Source organism: Anser cygnoides, chromosome 2, assembly GCF_040182565.1.
Source record: "Anser cygnoides isolate HZ-2024a breed goose chromosome 2, Taihu_goose_T2T_genome, whole genome shotgun sequence".
Lineage (NCBI taxonomy): Eukaryota > Metazoa > Chordata > Aves > Anseriformes > Anatidae > Anser > Anser cygnoides.
The window spans coordinates 62,851,007-62,867,986 of NC_089874.1; the positions used below are offsets into that span (position 1 = coordinate 62,851,007).

The following is a 16,980-nucleotide window of genomic DNA, read 5'->3' on the forward strand; positions in this document are numbered from 1 at the left end:
GTGTGGACATTAAAAAAATTAAAATAACTATACAATATAATCATAATAAAAAAGCAAATACAAGAAAACAAAGCAAACAAAACTCATTGAGTGTTCCCTATTATCTACTCTTCCAAATGCATGGGTCAGGAAATTTCTGAGCCACCCACTGAAACCAAACCGTAATGTTTGATAGCCATTCCAGAATCTATCTTCCTTTAATTTGTCTGGTACTTCTTCAAACTTTTTTTTTTTTTTTTGGTCTTGATAACTACTTTGGGAACATATTGTATGCATAAGTATTTCTGTTTAAGACTTCTGCCCATTCCTGTCATTCTTGTCAAACATCAGCTGTCCTTAGGTTTCTTTGTAAGCAAGTTCAGAGGGTTTTGGTGTAGGAATTGGATGGAGATCATCTTCTCTAAATACAGCTCTTGTCAACCCCAGGTAAGTGGAGTGAATTGTCCTTTGGAGGTTACTGCCTTGCTCCCTTAAGTAAGAAGAAAGCATAGACAATTTGCTTCTACACATTAAGTGAAATGAATCCCAGCAAAATTGACGTGCCAGACTCACCCAGGCATCCACTCATTCACAGACTCTGTGGCAGAGTGGAGAATTGAGCTTGGGTTTTTCTCCCATTCTCTCTCAGAACAGTTAAAAGAGTTATCCATATTCACACCCAACTTCTTTTTTCTAAATAATCCTAATTCTCTACTTTTATTAGTAAAGCCATATCAAATTAAGTTTTTCTACAGTGCAAATGGGCTCTACTGTGGATAATCATAATCTCCTTACTGAACAAAAACTGCTGTAATCTCATTACATGTTCAGAATGCCAACTCCTGTACTTACCACTACGCCTGTCTTGAAAAGGAGGTAATGGACTGTCTGTGTCACATCTGCGGCATGCATTAGGTTGTGATAAGGATTTTTGTGTTTGCTGTACCCAACCTCCAGAGCTTCCACAAAGGACACCAGGGCAGAAATGGGGATCTGAGAAAAGTAGTACAGAATTAAAAATGAAATAAGCACCTGTAATTGCTAGCATTTGGATGGAACTATTTTTATAAGAGGCCCCAAAGAGCAGTTTATACTTCACAAATAAATAGCATCCTAAAACATCTTAAATAGGCACTGGAGAGAGAAAGTGAATCAAGTTCACTTCCTCCAACTGGCTTTCCCATCTCTAATTACGTTATGGATGATGAATCATTCACACACATAAACACACACTGGTCAGTACACTATGCAATGCCGTTTGGAGCGCACATGCAGTACATAAAGTAACAGAGTACTTGATTGATTGCCCCCAGAGAAATATTTCTGTTTAGGACACAAGTGTCTGTCTGTTCCCCTCACAACCCTCTGGTATATATCACTGCTTTACTATCCACATTCCAGATTTTGCAATTAAATACATCATATAGCAAGTCTGAGATTCTCTATTAAGAAGAGTATCATTTATCAAACCTCTGTTTTTTCGTTGCCAAATCCAGCCTGTCCATACTATGGGCTTGCCATACTTTTTAACTCCAGGAGTATAACCATACACACTAGAGAAAATTAAATTCAGGAGATTTCTATGGAGGAGACTACATAGGTGGTGTCAGCTGCATATATATGCAACTAGCAGCATGGATTCTCCAATGCTTTCCTCAAACTGTAAATACCCTACACTTTCATATTGCTATAGTTAGAGTTTCACAGTTATTTTCCTCTTGGGTATGTATCAAGGGCTGATGTAATTCTCAATTATCATCTTCAAACATTTCTCATCAGACATGGGCAGTTCATGAAGTACAGGAGTCAGAGAAATGTAAACATTTCCCAGTTAAAGCGAGTGGGAACACCCAGAGAAAGTGTCAATGGAGGTAAGGTTAATGGAATATTTGGGTGGGGAGAATGGTAAAGATTTAAGAGCAATACTTCTGTGATCCAATTGTAAGCCTGTTCAAAGTTGGAGTAAAAGATATGTAGCATTTGAGACTAACAAGCCAAGCTCTCATTTTTTGTTTGCATGCTTGAGATTGCCAAGAATCTCAGGAGAACGGCATCATCATTACCACAGGATCAAGTGTAGTAGATTTCATGGGGATGCTGTTTGGAGCCCTACCCACTACATGGTGTCCTACTGCAATCTACTTAAATAACATTTTGCCCTGGTTACTGCAAAAAAAGGTTATACTAACCTTTTAAGGGAAACAACAGTGAACACAAAGCCTTCATATACACCTTCAAATACAGCTAAAATAATTGCATTCTGAATGGAACAAGCAGAATAAGAATGAAATTCAAGAAAATGCAAAATGGAAAAAGAAACCCATCTTACAACTACTGACCTTGAAACGGTTTATCAGATCATAGCGTGTGAGAAGTTCATAGAAAATGAATTTCAGTGCATGATCCCCACTGGCATCATTTAATGCAAATACATCGAAGGACCACTTGTCTACATTCTGCAAGAATGAGTAGAAAAGACAGTTAATATGGTCATTCTTTTTACCATCATAGTTCCATTTCTATCACTTTATATCTACAAATGGTGGATGAGAGAGGGGATGTAAGTGTATAGCTTTTCTTTTTAAAAACTTTCTCAGTTTCATTTAACTAATGCAGAGTTTAATTTACTCATCAGTATTGTATGACTCATGTTTAAGAAGCTTCCATTCAGAACACTTATGTTGCTTGTTTATTCTAATCACAGTGATTCACCATATCAGAATTTAATTGGCAACAGCTGAATGCAGAAAGAATCTTGTTTTGCTTTCGTAACTGAAACATTGGGATGGCCATAGTGTGGCCCATGGTCATATTTTCACCACTTGCTACACAGTCAACCAAAATAATAAATATCTAGAAGAACTATCTTGCTAGACTCAAAGAGTAACTTAGCTCCTTGAGATCTGAATATGAATGCTGTGATTATTGCAGCTTCAACTGCCCAAAGACAGCATTACTCTATTTTTTAAGCATTTTTTTTAATTAGCTTTAAATTTTTATTTTTTTTTAAAGCTAAGTGAGTTCATTGGGGTTTTCACAAAACTACAGAGCAGGAGAAAAATCACAGTAATGTTACATTAAGTGCTAATAATGACATAAAAAAAATATTTTTGTAACATGAAAGTAAATATCTAACTCCAGTTGGTAGAGTTCCAGTCAGCTGTAAATGATATAGTAATGCTGCAGGGTGGTCAGTCAAGAGATGGAGGAGGGAAAGTTCAATTCCCAGATCATAAAGCTAAGGGAAAGCTATAAGCTCATAGAGCTATAGTGTGAAGTATAAACTTTCTTGCAGAAGGTTCAGTTCAAACTCAACTCTTAGGGAAGGCAGTTGGAGCTGACAACACTCATTATCTATTAAGATAAAGTGCCTCGATCTCAGAATAGGATGTTCCTGAAAACCAATGAACCTCTCTCTCCTCCTCCTAGCAACAAAGAGTAAAGGTGCAGATGAAGTTATAGCTAGAGGAATGATATACACATCAACTCCACAGCTGCATCTGGCACAGGACCAGCTTTTGGTCTCTTTCCTGCTGAGAATTTAGATGTGCTTCCCACAGGGACAAATCCAAAGGACTCTCTCTAAACCACATATTAAAGATTGACATCTATAAATTAAAGTTTTCCTCCATTTTCAAACTGTTGCAAGTTAGCTCCCATTTCTTTTTGGCACTTTCACCAAGAAAGATGACTGCATTTCATATACATATATGCACGGCTGGCTCTCAGAGCATGAAATGGGGGTGTTAGATATAACATTGAACAGTGTTAAGGAATAGAGCCATCTGAAAATTTACAATCCTTTGTAGAAACATGAAAAATACTAAATTATACTTTTCTAACAAACTCTTAAAGCTCAACCTGTTGCTGTTTGTTGTCATGGCCAGTTCTCTCCAGTGTGGGCTGACCCTAACAACTTTGCTATTCACATAGTGTTGATTATATAGAGCTGAGTATGTCTTTTGGGAAAGTACAGTCCAAGGAAAGGCTAATTTGTGTCATAAAGTGAGTGAATATCAAGGATGCTGGAGATTCAGCGCTGCTTTCATCAAAGTTGTTCCATCTATCCCAGTAAATCATCCCCTGGTGGAGCAGTTAATTTTACAAGCTGTGTAGAGCCCACACAATGAAGACAGGGTCAGGCTTCTCCAGAAATTATTTGTGGCCAAAGTCACAGAACAGCAATCATAAATTGCATCTTTTCAACATTTCCAATAGGTGTTGGAGAGGGAAAATGTCCAAAAGAGTAATAAGTACCACCAAGAAAGCATGTTTTGAAGCCCTTTAACTATAAACTAGAAAATGAGCAAGAAAAAAAAAAAAAGTCCAAAGCATACACTCAGTCAACTTTAAATATTTTGCTGGTTTTTGAGTGTTTTTATTTCACAATCACTAATCTCAGGTAAGGGAGCAAATGAATTTAACACTTGCATATATATAATAATTGACTTCTGGTTCCTATGACATTGAATTTAATGTCTCAACTATGCTGAAATAGAACTCATCGTAAGGCAATCTTATCTTGAAGGAATAAAAGGGTTGTTTTTATGTATTTTTTGTAGCAAGAAATTTTTATCTACTTTTTCTTGTTTCTTTATGTATTTTTTCTTCTTGTGCTCTTGCAGCAGATGAAATGAACCAAATTGCAAAACAGTACATCAAAATCGTTCTTTTATACTGAATAGTGGTTAACCAAATAGATGCTAAGTTTCACAGTAGCATTATTTAGATTTTATTGATGGAAAAATCCTTGTTCTCATTTAGTGAACAGAAGTTTTGCTATTGACAGTAATGACAGCAGCATTTTACCCTAAAGAACTACGGGGAAAATCCTCTTAACAGAAGCATGAACGTGTTACAGATTGCTTAGAGGCTTGCAGCAATACCATCTAAACTTTGAAAAATAGTGGATTTTTGACCTTTAAAAAAATTAACACAGAATTGACCCATATATTGGGAAGAGATCTATAGATAAGCAGAACTTCACAGGCATTTTGTGCTGCAGGAGAAAAACCTTTCTTCTCAGTAAAGAGAGGAGGAGAAGCAAGGGATGGGAAACTTCCTTTGCTACTCATTTCTAGGTCACTGGCCCTGTAGCCTCAGTTAAAGTGTCATGAACTGCCCTTATGCTACCTATGCTCACTGCAGTCTAACTACAGACCCAAGGTTATCTTATCTTGCAGTCCTGTGTCTTAATTATTTGGCCATTGTTCCATCTTTTGGGGGAACCTAGAGATAAAGTGAAACTCCATTTCTTCCTAAATGTTCAGTTTTCTGCCTTTCCATCTGTCCTTAACCTTGGAGACTTGATCTGTCTTTATAAGCCAACAAGCAGATTCAGGGATGGATGCTATCTTTTCAACATTACTGGTAGGCCTGACAATTTCTTGTAGCCACAGTCAAGCTGATGTCTATATTGCAGATACTAAATAATTGCAGATACTGTCACTTTGGAAGAGACTACAGTTTCTGCATACATGCATATTAGCTAGCCCAGAAAATACTTCCAGGACAGCCTAGGCATCAGAAAAGGCTGAAAAAGAAAAAAAGAAAAAAAAAATCTAAAGCAGTTAAATATTTCAGCAGTTAGTTACTATTAAGTTCTATCTCTAGCACTACACTGCTGAACAGCAGATCACCAAAACTTGCCAGGTAAATGAACACACTTATTCACACATCCGTATGAATGGCATGCATGGCCAATATTCAAATGTGATACAAATCTGATCATTCCTTTTATAGCACTACGTCTTACATCATTACACCCATGTCATGCAGAAAAGCAACTATCTATGGCAGTACAAAAATCAGTATCTGAGATACATACACAGAGAGAAAGAGATGCTGTGGAACCAATTCAAATATTGCCTAACTTCTCACCCACTGAAAAAGGGAGAGAGAATATGCCTTGGACTTGCACTGCTACCACTCCATCCACACTCTTTGCATAAGCTACAGTATTTCATTGTTTTATTAAAACCAGCCTCATTTTCACAAGCTGATTCCACAGCTTTGGTTTACTCAGTGCAGGCATCTTGTTGGTCACCACAGCAAAAAAAAGAGCACAAAATTCAAAAATAAACTAGTCTTCAGTCCGTGTCATCTCAGCCCTTGTCCTTATTACTGTAACTCTAAAGAGAATATTGATTATGGCAACATAGACCAGCTGAAGAGATGTCTGTGGTACATCCTATACCATTTTTCATGCTTAAACTATTAGCTCATTTTACAGAGCTCACCAAGCAGTCAGGTAGCTGTAAGTTTGGGGATTTTTTTCTTTAGTTGGCTGTACTGGACTGAAACAAGCAAGAAATGTACCATTTCCCATTAAGGAAATGGGACTGAGAAATTTAAGATGAAGTATTATTTCAAAGACAGAACACTTCTTAAAAACAAGTAATTCTTATTTCAACCATGTCTGTTACCTACCCCAAGGCCATCCAAGCAGAGATACGTTCTCAAAATAGTTTAAAAAAACAAAACACATCCTGGAGTGCACAGTAGCCAAGCAGGCATTATTTGACCCTGAACAAAATTAGTCAATGCCTTTGTTGTTATTGATGTGTCTTAACTTACTCTAGCTTAATCAGTTCTGTTTATCATCCTCAATAACTTAAAAACATAGAAAGGGCTTCTGTGAGGTTTAAGTCAGCTGAGAGTAGCCGACAGGTCTTGGACTGTCTTGTTACTCCGGAAAAGAGGTACCATTATAGATGTGTTCCCCCATAATCTGGCTATGAGGTGTAGTTCTAAAACAAGACTTTAGATCCCATTTGCAGGAGTGAAGCTAACACTTGTAAATCTGTGGTTGGAAAAAGGTGTGAATAAATGCTACAATTCTGTACATGAAGGTCATCATTCTTGTTGCACTCAGTGGACCTTCTGTGATTGCTCCATTATCTTTTGATCAGTTGTACTGTCCAAAAAGAAAAGGATTCGGTACCCTAACTGTAGATCTTTCCTGTGTAGAGTAGAGCAGAAGGACTGTTTCACAAGCTTTACATGTAATGTCCTTATATATTCCCCTTTGTGTCACCTTTTTTCATCACTGCATGGCATGGTTGAACCATCCAGGCTAACCTGTATTTGTGGTCTTGATAATTCTTGCCTAAATCAAAAACCTTGCGATTGCCCAATGAATTGAATTTTATTTTTGTCAGACTACTTGTGACCTCTTGGTCTTTCTCTGAAATTTCAAAACTCACAAAAGACTATTATTCCTAAGATGATTGTCCCTTTGAAGACCTAAAGCTAAGACATACAAGAACATCCCTCCTCTCACAGCAACTGATACTTTCCTTTCTCCATTTCTCTGCACCCATGTTTTCTTTCTTCACTGTGCAAGGTTGTGATTGATTTTAGCATGTTATGAAGTGATCAGTTTAATTGCTGGAAACTAGAACAGAGCTGTAACCTTCACAACTTGAAAATGGCCGAAGCCTTGAACCCTGTTGTTCCTTTCATTGAAAGAATATTCTCTTAGGCCAGTAAATTATTAATGTAGATAAACTAAACTAAACATCAGAGAGGAGAAAAAGGCAAGTGCAAAGACTCCCAAGTCAAATATCACTGTCACCCTGATGGTTTGTACAGACATGCCCATGCCCTGCACCTTTTTATCAGGATTACCTTTAGCACTCCAATTACAGCTGGTGGGTAGCTCAAACCAACCATATTTGATGTTCGTCTGTACATTCTGCCAAGATAAAATAGTTAAATCAACACATAAATAAAATTAAACAAAAACAAACAAACAAAATAAACCAATAAGGCAACACACCATTACAGGAGACCTTGCTCAGCCCAGCAAACCCTAACTGCAATTTGTTTTTTAATTTCTTCTTCTTTCTAACTTGTACACATACTCTCTGTCCCATTCTTATTGTATAGCCTAACTTGGGACGATACACTTCCCAGTATCTCATACCTTGATCACCTGACAGGACATCAGAAGAATCTGTCAATAGCAGATCTTCATCAGAGGGAAATGCTACTCTCAAATAGACAAGATGTTCCTCATTTTCCACTGCAGATAACCACACTGTCCTTGCCGGTCTAGCATGCAAGCTAATCCTGTACTTTAAAAATCATTTATTGTCTGCAATAAATCATCTCCAGTTTGGTACAGCTGCTACTTTTGTCTATTTATTTATTTGTTTATTTATTTATTAAGATTGGTATAAAATCTTTTAGGTGTTCTCTGTGTACATATGAGAGAGAATAAGCCAACAATCAATATCTGCAACTATACTAAGCAAAGCACCAAAGTATGTACTAGATTTTAAACTTGTTTTCAAGCCACACATTTTAATAGGCTTGGTGAATACAGAAACATTGACACGGCTAAAATGCTTTTCCACAGCTCACCCTTTATTGTACTTAAGCAATGCAGAACTAAAAAGAGGTGATGGAAAGCTGTCTTCTCCTTCTGCCAGGACACAGTAGTTTTCTCTTAAGTGATGACTCAGGCAGAGTCCCTCTCCCTTAGCTCAGGAGAGCAACAACCTTCCTCTGGTGCCGTATCACATCTGAATGTTTCCTCTTTAAGGCCACAGTGACTCAGATCAACTGGAAAACAGCCTCCTGCAGCCAGATCTCTGCGGTTCATTTATTTCTTTGTTGAGCAAGTCCCTCCCTGAGAGTGAGGGTTAATTCACAAATAGCCTGTCAAACCTGGGAGAAATCTTTTCCAGAGAGAAATGACAAGTGATGCTGTCCTGTTAGACTTATCACAATTGCTGCCACTCTTAACACATCTACAGTAATTTCTTGCACTTTAAGTAACTTCTTAAATATGTAGGAGGAAGCTCTGTGTATCTGTATGACCTGTGGTATGCTGTCTGATACACCCACCCTCCTACACAGAAAACTGCTAGGCACTCAATGCAATTCTGATAAACAGTGAAAGGGTGCTCTTCAGTGTCATGGAAGTCTCTCCCAGCGCATTCACTCCTGACTTGAATTTTGCTGTAGAGACCTGGGACCTGCTGTCTGAAGTCTCCTGGCTGTTTCACATGCACCAGCCCTCCTTGCTTGAAGGAAGAATGTCAGGGAAGAGAGGTTACTCAATAAGAAAAGGTAAGTGTGGAAATGAGTGGAAATTTAAATGACTATATCAATTTTAGCAGTATGTTCTGATGCAAATCATGACTGAAAAGGCTGAGAGGTCTCAATGGATTTTTTTAAATCCCCTCTAAGCTCCAAATATTTCACGTCAGTCTTGGTCCATACATGTACTATGCAATTCAGGCCAGTAATACTATGATATAGAATTTTCTTTTGTTTCTTAGCAGTTCTTCCTAAGAAATAACCAGACAGCAGAGGTAAACAGGCAAGGAAGGGCCTGGTCTGGGTTTACTGAATTTTAAAAACTTTGACTCCTGACCTAGGGCTATGCAGAGGTGTATATTCTCTGTCAAAATTATTTCAACTGTGCTATTACACCTGTATTATGCTAAGAATTGATCAGAATGTGCTGCTTCAGCAGCACCAGGTTTCCAGGTGATAATCAGATCTGTGTAGAAACATCATTAGAAACTTATTAAAGTATTCTGTATTTAATACTACAGGTGCAACCCGCAGTAACTGGGCAGCTACCAGAACAAAGTAATTACATGCTCCTTTACCTTTCCACAAATATTCCCGCTTGTACTGCATGGACAATACTTCTGAACCGGGGCTTTTCCTCAGTCCTTTTGAGCATCATCCCCATTTGTCGTGTGAAGGTAGAAGCCAACCAGTCCCGGACCTCTGAGGGCACAGAGTCGGACTGGATGTCACTGAGCTCATCTTCTGTGTCCAGTAGTCGCCTAGAAGGGGAAGGAAAATGATGGGTAAGTAGACTGCCTTGGAGAGCATTACATCATCATTCACCAAAAAGAAATGTACATATATTCTACTAAAAGCAGTTGTTAAATGCCTTCAGTTTGTAAGCCCTAATGAAACATATTTCTACAAGTCTTCAACAGGTTGTTTATTCTCTTGTATAGTTAAATGCCAGATTGTGAAACTTACTGCTAGGCTGACAAACAAGAAGTATCAACTTTCTGAAGCACAATGACATAATCATCCACTCACTTCTCATTTTCCTCTCATCAATATTCCTGACCTTTCAGCCCTTCAGATATCATTGACAGTCATGTCTAACTTCCCAGTCCTCTCCTTTCCTATTCTGATCATCTAAGGTGACTCTAGAAGTACATTTAGCACTGGGGAAACAGCACATAAAAAGAAGGGGAACTCCTCTCCAGCGTCTTACCAGTCTACCTCTATCATGACCTGGACTAAAAAAAAAGTAATAATTTCAAAGTCTTGATACAAATGAAAAGATTTAACACTATTCAAACGGAATAGAGGGGTACCAATTTAGAACTTTCCTTAGAAACTTTCAGAAAAAGTGGGAACCAATTATTATGAAAACCTTTCTCTAAGAGAATATATTAAACTTATGATTGCTTTTGATCTTCCTTCTGCCCTGGGAAATGTAAAGAAGCTTTTAGACCAAGGACTGAAGATCTGCTCTCTGTGAAATACAATATTTTAATGATTAAAAACATATTGTCTGTGAGTAATAAATCTTGGCAACAACAACTTTTCCAACTGATGTGTAAATTACAATTTTGTGTTATTGGTACTAGATATAAGATGAATGATGATATCTGTGGTTAACTCACCTAGTTTCATCAATGTATACTGACTCAAGAACAGTTGCAGCATATTCCAAATTCTTCTTTAGGTCTACAACTGAAGCTTCCCCTCTCTCTAACTGCTTTACCAAAGACCGCAACCTGAAAGAGGTTTGAGAGGTTTGAAACAGGTTTGAGAATGAGCATCAGTTCAAAACTGGATCCAGCAAGAGACCTAGAATACATGATAGGCATATGAAAACTTGTGGAAGTCTACAGAGGTTTTTTATTCATATAGAAGAAATCAACAAAAAATACTTTTCACAGATCAGGAACAATGGTGACAGACAAACATCACATTATATTTAGACTCAAATAAGTCACTGAAATATCAAAGTCCCCTACTCATGCTGAAATAAGTTAAAACAGAAATAATTTGGAATTTAGCAGAGGAGCTAAGAGAGGGTTATTTCATTCCAGGCATAATAAAGCAAGTAACATCTTGAGCAGTATCTGTTGGTAAATGTCAGCTATTTATGATGACTGGTTTACACATATGCAAAGGTGTATTTGAGTATATTTAGAAATACTACTGCAGAAACACTACACAAGGTTAAGGAAATACCATAATTTTCATTAGACCACGAAGTCACCTTTAGACCATCCCATCTGTATTAAATAAAATTCATGGAAGTTTCTCTATTAAATAATTACTAGAGGGAAGAGACTTTCTGAAAACAAAAATTTGTGCAGATTCCCTTTTAAAATGTGTTGTTTCTCCTCTATCAAAGACAATTAATATATTTGCACAATTTTCTTTTGTCTCTTCTCCTTCACTCTACTGTGTGCCAAATTAGAAAAAGGGGGAAAAAAAAAAAGAAAAAAAAGAGAACAAAATGTAAAAGTAAAGAGTGAATCTCAATATTTAAAAAAAATCCAAGAAGGTACATTCTTAAAAATTAGAAAAGAAAAAAAAAAAAAAACAAAAAAACACATTCGTTTAAAAAGACCGTGGGATAAAGATTTACCATGTTAAAACATTTTGGTCAGTGTCTTCATCCTCATTAGACAGCAGTTAAATAAACATTGAAGTGTATTTTTAACTGCGTAGCAGAAATCACAAGTTGCAATTTGTCCTGCTCATGATGCAGAAACATAGAAGAGTAGCTGTGTCCTCTAAAATCTGGCTTCAACTTAGCAGACTAGTTTTCTTCAGCTTTTTCTATAGTCCATGGAGTAAGATAAGCTTTTCCACACAGTAATGCAGAGCTCAAGACCAATTTATGTGCCCTAAACTGATTCCTTACTCTCACTTTATTAACCACATTTGGAGCCCAACCTCCTACACTAGCCAGATAAATGAAGTTCTTAACATGAAGTGAATATCTGTATTCGCTTGCTATTACAATACTGCCATGGCGTCAATGATTTCAGGAGAAACCAGTCTCCAATGAGCTTGATTTCATGGAAGAGCTGAGAAGCATCCAGACTGCCTATGTGCACTGCACCAACATCTTCTTCCTCCTGGGTTTCCTTCTTCTCCCCCTATCCTCCTAAACACTGAGGCTGCAGAGAACAAAAATAATAAAAACATCTATGTTTCTCTGGCTAGGTCACATAAACACCACTCCTACTGGCAGTGGTACCACTGACACACAACTATATATTTAGACATATAAAGAATCTCAAAAAAGAGGTGGACCCTTCATCTCTGGGCAGATTATCTCATCTGCTTGTTTGTAGTCAAGAAAGCAGAAGTATTGTTCTGTACTTCATTCCTGATGTGAGAATGGGGATGGAAAGGTCGGGGATGTACAAACATACTCAACACAATTCTTCCCACCTCTGTAAGCCATTAGAGAGCACTCAGCCATACCAGCACATTTCCTCCAATCCTGGAACCCAGCTGAGGTAATCCACAGAGCAACTCCAGCCCCATGGAAGAGGAAACGTGCCTTCGTGCTCTCATACTTCTCTTCTGTGTAACTGCACCACCAGGTATGAGCGGCAATGCTTTTAGAAGGATGAGCAGAGCTGGGAAAGGTTCTCCTCTACCTTTTAGGTCAATAGCTTCCTCAGGCAGCAGCACATGGGGAAGCTGAATGCACCTCCTTCCTAGAGCCAAAACCACTGATCCCTCCTTAGATATTCCCAGCTTTTCTTGCCAATGCAGGAAGGGAGGAAGAGAAAAACAAAAAGCAAGCAAACAAATAAACAAACACACATGCACACACAAAAAAATTCAAAACCAAAAACCAAACCAAACCAAAAAAAAAACACCACAGCTTTCACACCTAAACAGCAAGCAGTGGTTCACATGCCTTCTCTTTCCCTCTTCCCATGTGTGAGGAATCTAGAGATGTAACCCATTAACTTCTTACCAGAAACTGTACACAAGACAAAGGAGTTAATATCGCGGGAGGAACATCATCTTTGCCTCTTCTTGACTTTTATTTCATTGATTTAAGTACCCGGCAGCTCTATGCCACAAGTCAATCAAAATTCATGTTCAGTAATAGCACAGTGAGTAAATGTTGCTTCATGGCACCAACATTCATCACCGAAGATTATGCAGAGTACTGTGTGCATCAATCATTTAGCAAAACAGAAGTACAGTTGTTATAATAAAACCTTGTCACAAGATCAGCTGCTCTTGTGAAAAAAAAAATTGCCTTACCATCCATTATCTATAACTATTTCTGACTCATCGAGTCACAGCAGCTGCTGCCAGTTACCTTTACTAAATAAGAGCCCGGTGATAGTTTGTCCTTAATTCATTTCATGTATCTCAGTTTCATTGAGATAGTCCTAACTGCAATCATAAAGGTAAGGTCAGAGTGTCCCATTGAAGGGCATCCAGGCAAATTTATTAGCTGGAAAATGCAGTTTTGGGGTGACTGAATTCTGGAATTCAATCAAATTCAGCAAACCATTTTAACTGAAATAAAAACATTACAACAAACTTTTCACACATTTTATTTTCAGGATCTTGTGCTAAGGTAGTGGAAACAGAGGGCAAGAGTGATAGGACCCGCGGGAATGGTGTCAAGCTGTGGCAGGAGAGGTTCAGGCTAGACATCAGGAAGAGGTTCTTCACTGAGAGGGTTGTCGCGCACTGGAACGGTCTCCCCAGGGAAGCAGTCACTGCACCAAGCCTGTTGGAGTTTAAGAAGTGTTTGGACTGTGCACTTAGTCACGTGGTCTGAATTTCTGGGTTGACCTGCGTGGTGCTGGGAGTTGGGCTTGATGATCCTTGTGGGTCCCTTCCAACTTGGAATATTCTATGATTCTATAAGATTCTGAGTTCCTGTCTTTGCCTCATACACTAGTCACAGTAGCAAGTGAGTAGGGTTCAGTTACATGCACCACTTCATAGGAAAATGAGTCTTCTGTCGGGCTACTGACTAAAAGAAACATACTGATACAATTATCATAATCAATTCAATGAATCCAAATCATTATTTACTTTGCTTTTACTGTAATTGTCTGAAAATGAAGCATGCTATTTTGCATGAACAAAATGCTTTTTCAACCAAAGCATGTTTTCTTCTGCTTTTAAAGGTTCATTTCAGAGTGATCAAAACCTATATTTTTCTTTTTTTTGTTTTGTTTTGTTTTGTTTTTATCCTTTCAGTAGCAGAACTAAAAATTTCCACAGATCTGCTGGACCTAGTTCCATTGAAGTCCAGGGAGCTAATTGTAGAAGAAGCTGTCAGTTACTGTGAACAAGGAGACCCCAGGCCAGATAGCAGGTATTAGCCATCTCTAATATTAAGCTGTCTTAAGATCATGGCACACGCCACAAGTGTTTCTCAGATTATGGTCATCAGAAAAGCACCTACAGAGAAGTGTTGGCCATACAATATTAGCTCTAAATCCGGTTGTACAATTATGGTAAGATACAGCTAATACCTTTCTTAATGAGATTTCCAAGGGAAGCTGTTCCTCCAGTCCAGAAATTGTCTGTGATGCGTGCCAAATACTATGGAAAAAGTTCGAGAACTGTTTTTCTCTGTACAGTTATTTCACATTTTAGTCCTTGGAATAATCCCTAAAGAGCCCAAAGCAAATCCATGCCCTGTGCAATGCTAAGCATTTTTAACTTCCTCTGATCCAACAGAAAACTCAGGTAAGTGTAAAATTTTGGAAAAGGGGCATAGGCCATTTCCATAACATGGCCTCCCACACTGCCCTTCCAAGGGAAATACCTATATCCATTCACTGTAAAAAGCTCTGAGAGCATCTGCAAATAATGCCAATATACTCAGCCCTGTTTTTACTCTTTTTAATGTTTCTCTAAAATATTTGCTATCCTGCTTAAGACTCAGGGAGATAGAAAGCAAATAGAAACAGCAACTGAACTTAGTCCATGAAAGTTACACAGCTCAAAGACCCAAAACCACTCCAAATCCCCACTGAGAAACAGGAAAAAGTGAAGCTGTTTTTAGAGTATTCTTGAAACAAAATTTCTGAATAACTGCTCCAAGCATTCTCCTTTGTGTTATAAATAAGACTATCTGTGTACAAATATTTATCTACTTAGGTAGAGGGCTTGTGTTTATGCTGTTGATTTTTTTTTTTTTAAATAGCATTACATATCACTCCAGAGAAGATTAACACCACCACAGTCTGGATACTAGTCAACTCCAATTAACATGCAAACCACACGGACTGTCTGAATCCTTGGGGCAAGTTTCTTCAACCAGTGTGAAGTCTACAAAGCTGCATGGCTAGTCTCCACATCTATTTTCAAAGCCTTTAGACTGTGATTCATTGCACATTTTCAACACTACAACTCTATCTCTTCTTCCAAGTATCATTCTTATACCATTGAGCCTGCTGAGAAAAAAGAACGTTGAATGCACATAGAAAGAAAAAAAAAAAACAAACTAGTATAATTACAGATTACCAAGGATGGAATATTTACCTTTGTTTTACTCTTAACATTAATTGCTGGACAGTTTGATATGGACAGCTGAACCTGATTAATATCTCGTTTCAACCATGGCAAGTCATGCTAGGTTTGTAGAAAGCAGAGATTTTTATTATTGCCAGGAAAAGAGAGCAAGGTATTGAACACAGCAATTTGTATTAGAGTGGGTTAAGTACTTGTCCAAGACAGTGTTTTTTCATCAACAGTCAATAACACCTGGAGATCAAAAGCTATTCACGAGCCACTAGTAAATCTGACACAAGTTTCATGAAGAAAGCCTGCAGTGGAATTTCTTACCAAAACCAACCCATGGCCACACAGCAAAGGGACTCAGCAGAGAAAGGAGAACCCTGGGCTGAAGTGATTTCTGCTTAGTCCTTTGAACACTTGCTCAGAACGGAGATCCCAGAGCTCAGCTGAGGGACTGAAGGAATTATCCTCAAGCAGTAGCTCAGTGGAAGAAAGCACTAATATCCTAGATGCGAAAATCCTCATGAGTGGATTGTTTCCCTGGTTTGTGAGCTCAAAAGCTTGCTACAAATACAGGTTGAAAGAAATTATTCAGAGTTTCTGGTCTCTCATCCGAGGAGAAGAAGGAGCAGAAGGCATATGTGGTCCATGCCACAGTTAAAACAAAACAAAACAAACAAAAACAAAACATAAAACAAACAAACAAAAAAAAACCACCTTGTATCTTTCTGCAAAATATGAGAATGTTCAAAAAAAATGTAGAAGATTTGAGCAATATCAAAACTTTTCCCACCCTCACTAATGACACAGCTATCTTAAATGAGTTACTGGCTGCCTTCTGCACTAACCTGAGAAAAGATGTGTCATTCTTACTTCCTTTCGAAGATGTACATGGTTCATATGCATAAGCAGAGAAAACCTTTTTGTAACACTTGAAATCATTGTTCACATCAGTTTTGAGCTCTGTCTTGACTTCTGGATGGTGAATGGTAGTTTCCCAAGCAAACTCTTAGTCCTGAGTAAAAAACAACACCCTGCATTGATTTAAAGGAATCCACAGATCACAGATCACAGAATCATCTAGGCTGGAAGAGACCTCCAAGATCACCTAGTCCAACCTCTGACCTAACACTAACAAGTCCTCCCCTAAATCATATCACTAAGCTCTACATCTAAACATCTTTTAAAGACCTCCAGGGATGATAACTCAACCACTTCCCTGGGCAGCCTATTCCAATGCCTAACAACCCTTTCAGTAAAGAAATTTTTCCTAATAGCCAACCTAAACCTCCACTGGCACAACTTTAGCCCATTCCCCCTTGTCCTTTCACCAGGCACGTGGGAGAATAGACCAACCCCCACCTCGCTACAGCCCCCTTTAAGGTACCTATAGAGAGCGATAAGGTCGCCCCTGAGCCTCCTCTTCTCCAGGCTGAACAAGCCCAGCTCCCTCAGCCGCTCCTCGTAAGACTT

General features: G+C 38.3%; 1 protein-coding gene and 1 long non-coding RNA gene across 17 annotated transcripts in view; one reads left to right on the top strand and one right to left on the bottom strand.

Moving 5' to 3' along the window:
* PDE1C (phosphodiesterase 1C) overlaps window positions 1–16,980 on the bottom strand; it is a 316,420-nt gene that overhangs the window by 74,999 nt on the left and 224,441 nt on the right. For all 16 annotated transcript variants that reach the window (XM_048075555.2, XM_066992242.1, XM_048075558.2 and 13 more), the window contains 5 exons: window positions 10,653–10,766; window positions 9,606–9,788; window positions 7,609–7,675; window positions 2,319–2,435; window positions 832–972 (listed from right to left, as the gene is read on the bottom strand). In XM_048075555.2, the coding sequence (XP_047931512.2) occupies window positions 832–972; window positions 2,319–2,435; window positions 7,609–7,675; window positions 9,606–9,788; window positions 10,653–10,766 (622 nt within the window). The remainder of the gene's footprint in view (window positions 1–831; window positions 973–2,318; window positions 2,436–7,608; window positions 7,676–9,605; window positions 9,789–10,652; window positions 10,767–16,980) is intronic.
* LOC125184194 (uncharacterized) lies at window positions 8,848–15,332 on the top strand. Its single transcript, XR_007167807.2, has 4 exons — window positions 8,848–9,057; window positions 9,549–9,812; window positions 14,239–14,356; window positions 15,194–15,332. It is a non-coding gene; the product is annotated as an uncharacterized lncRNA (long non-coding RNA).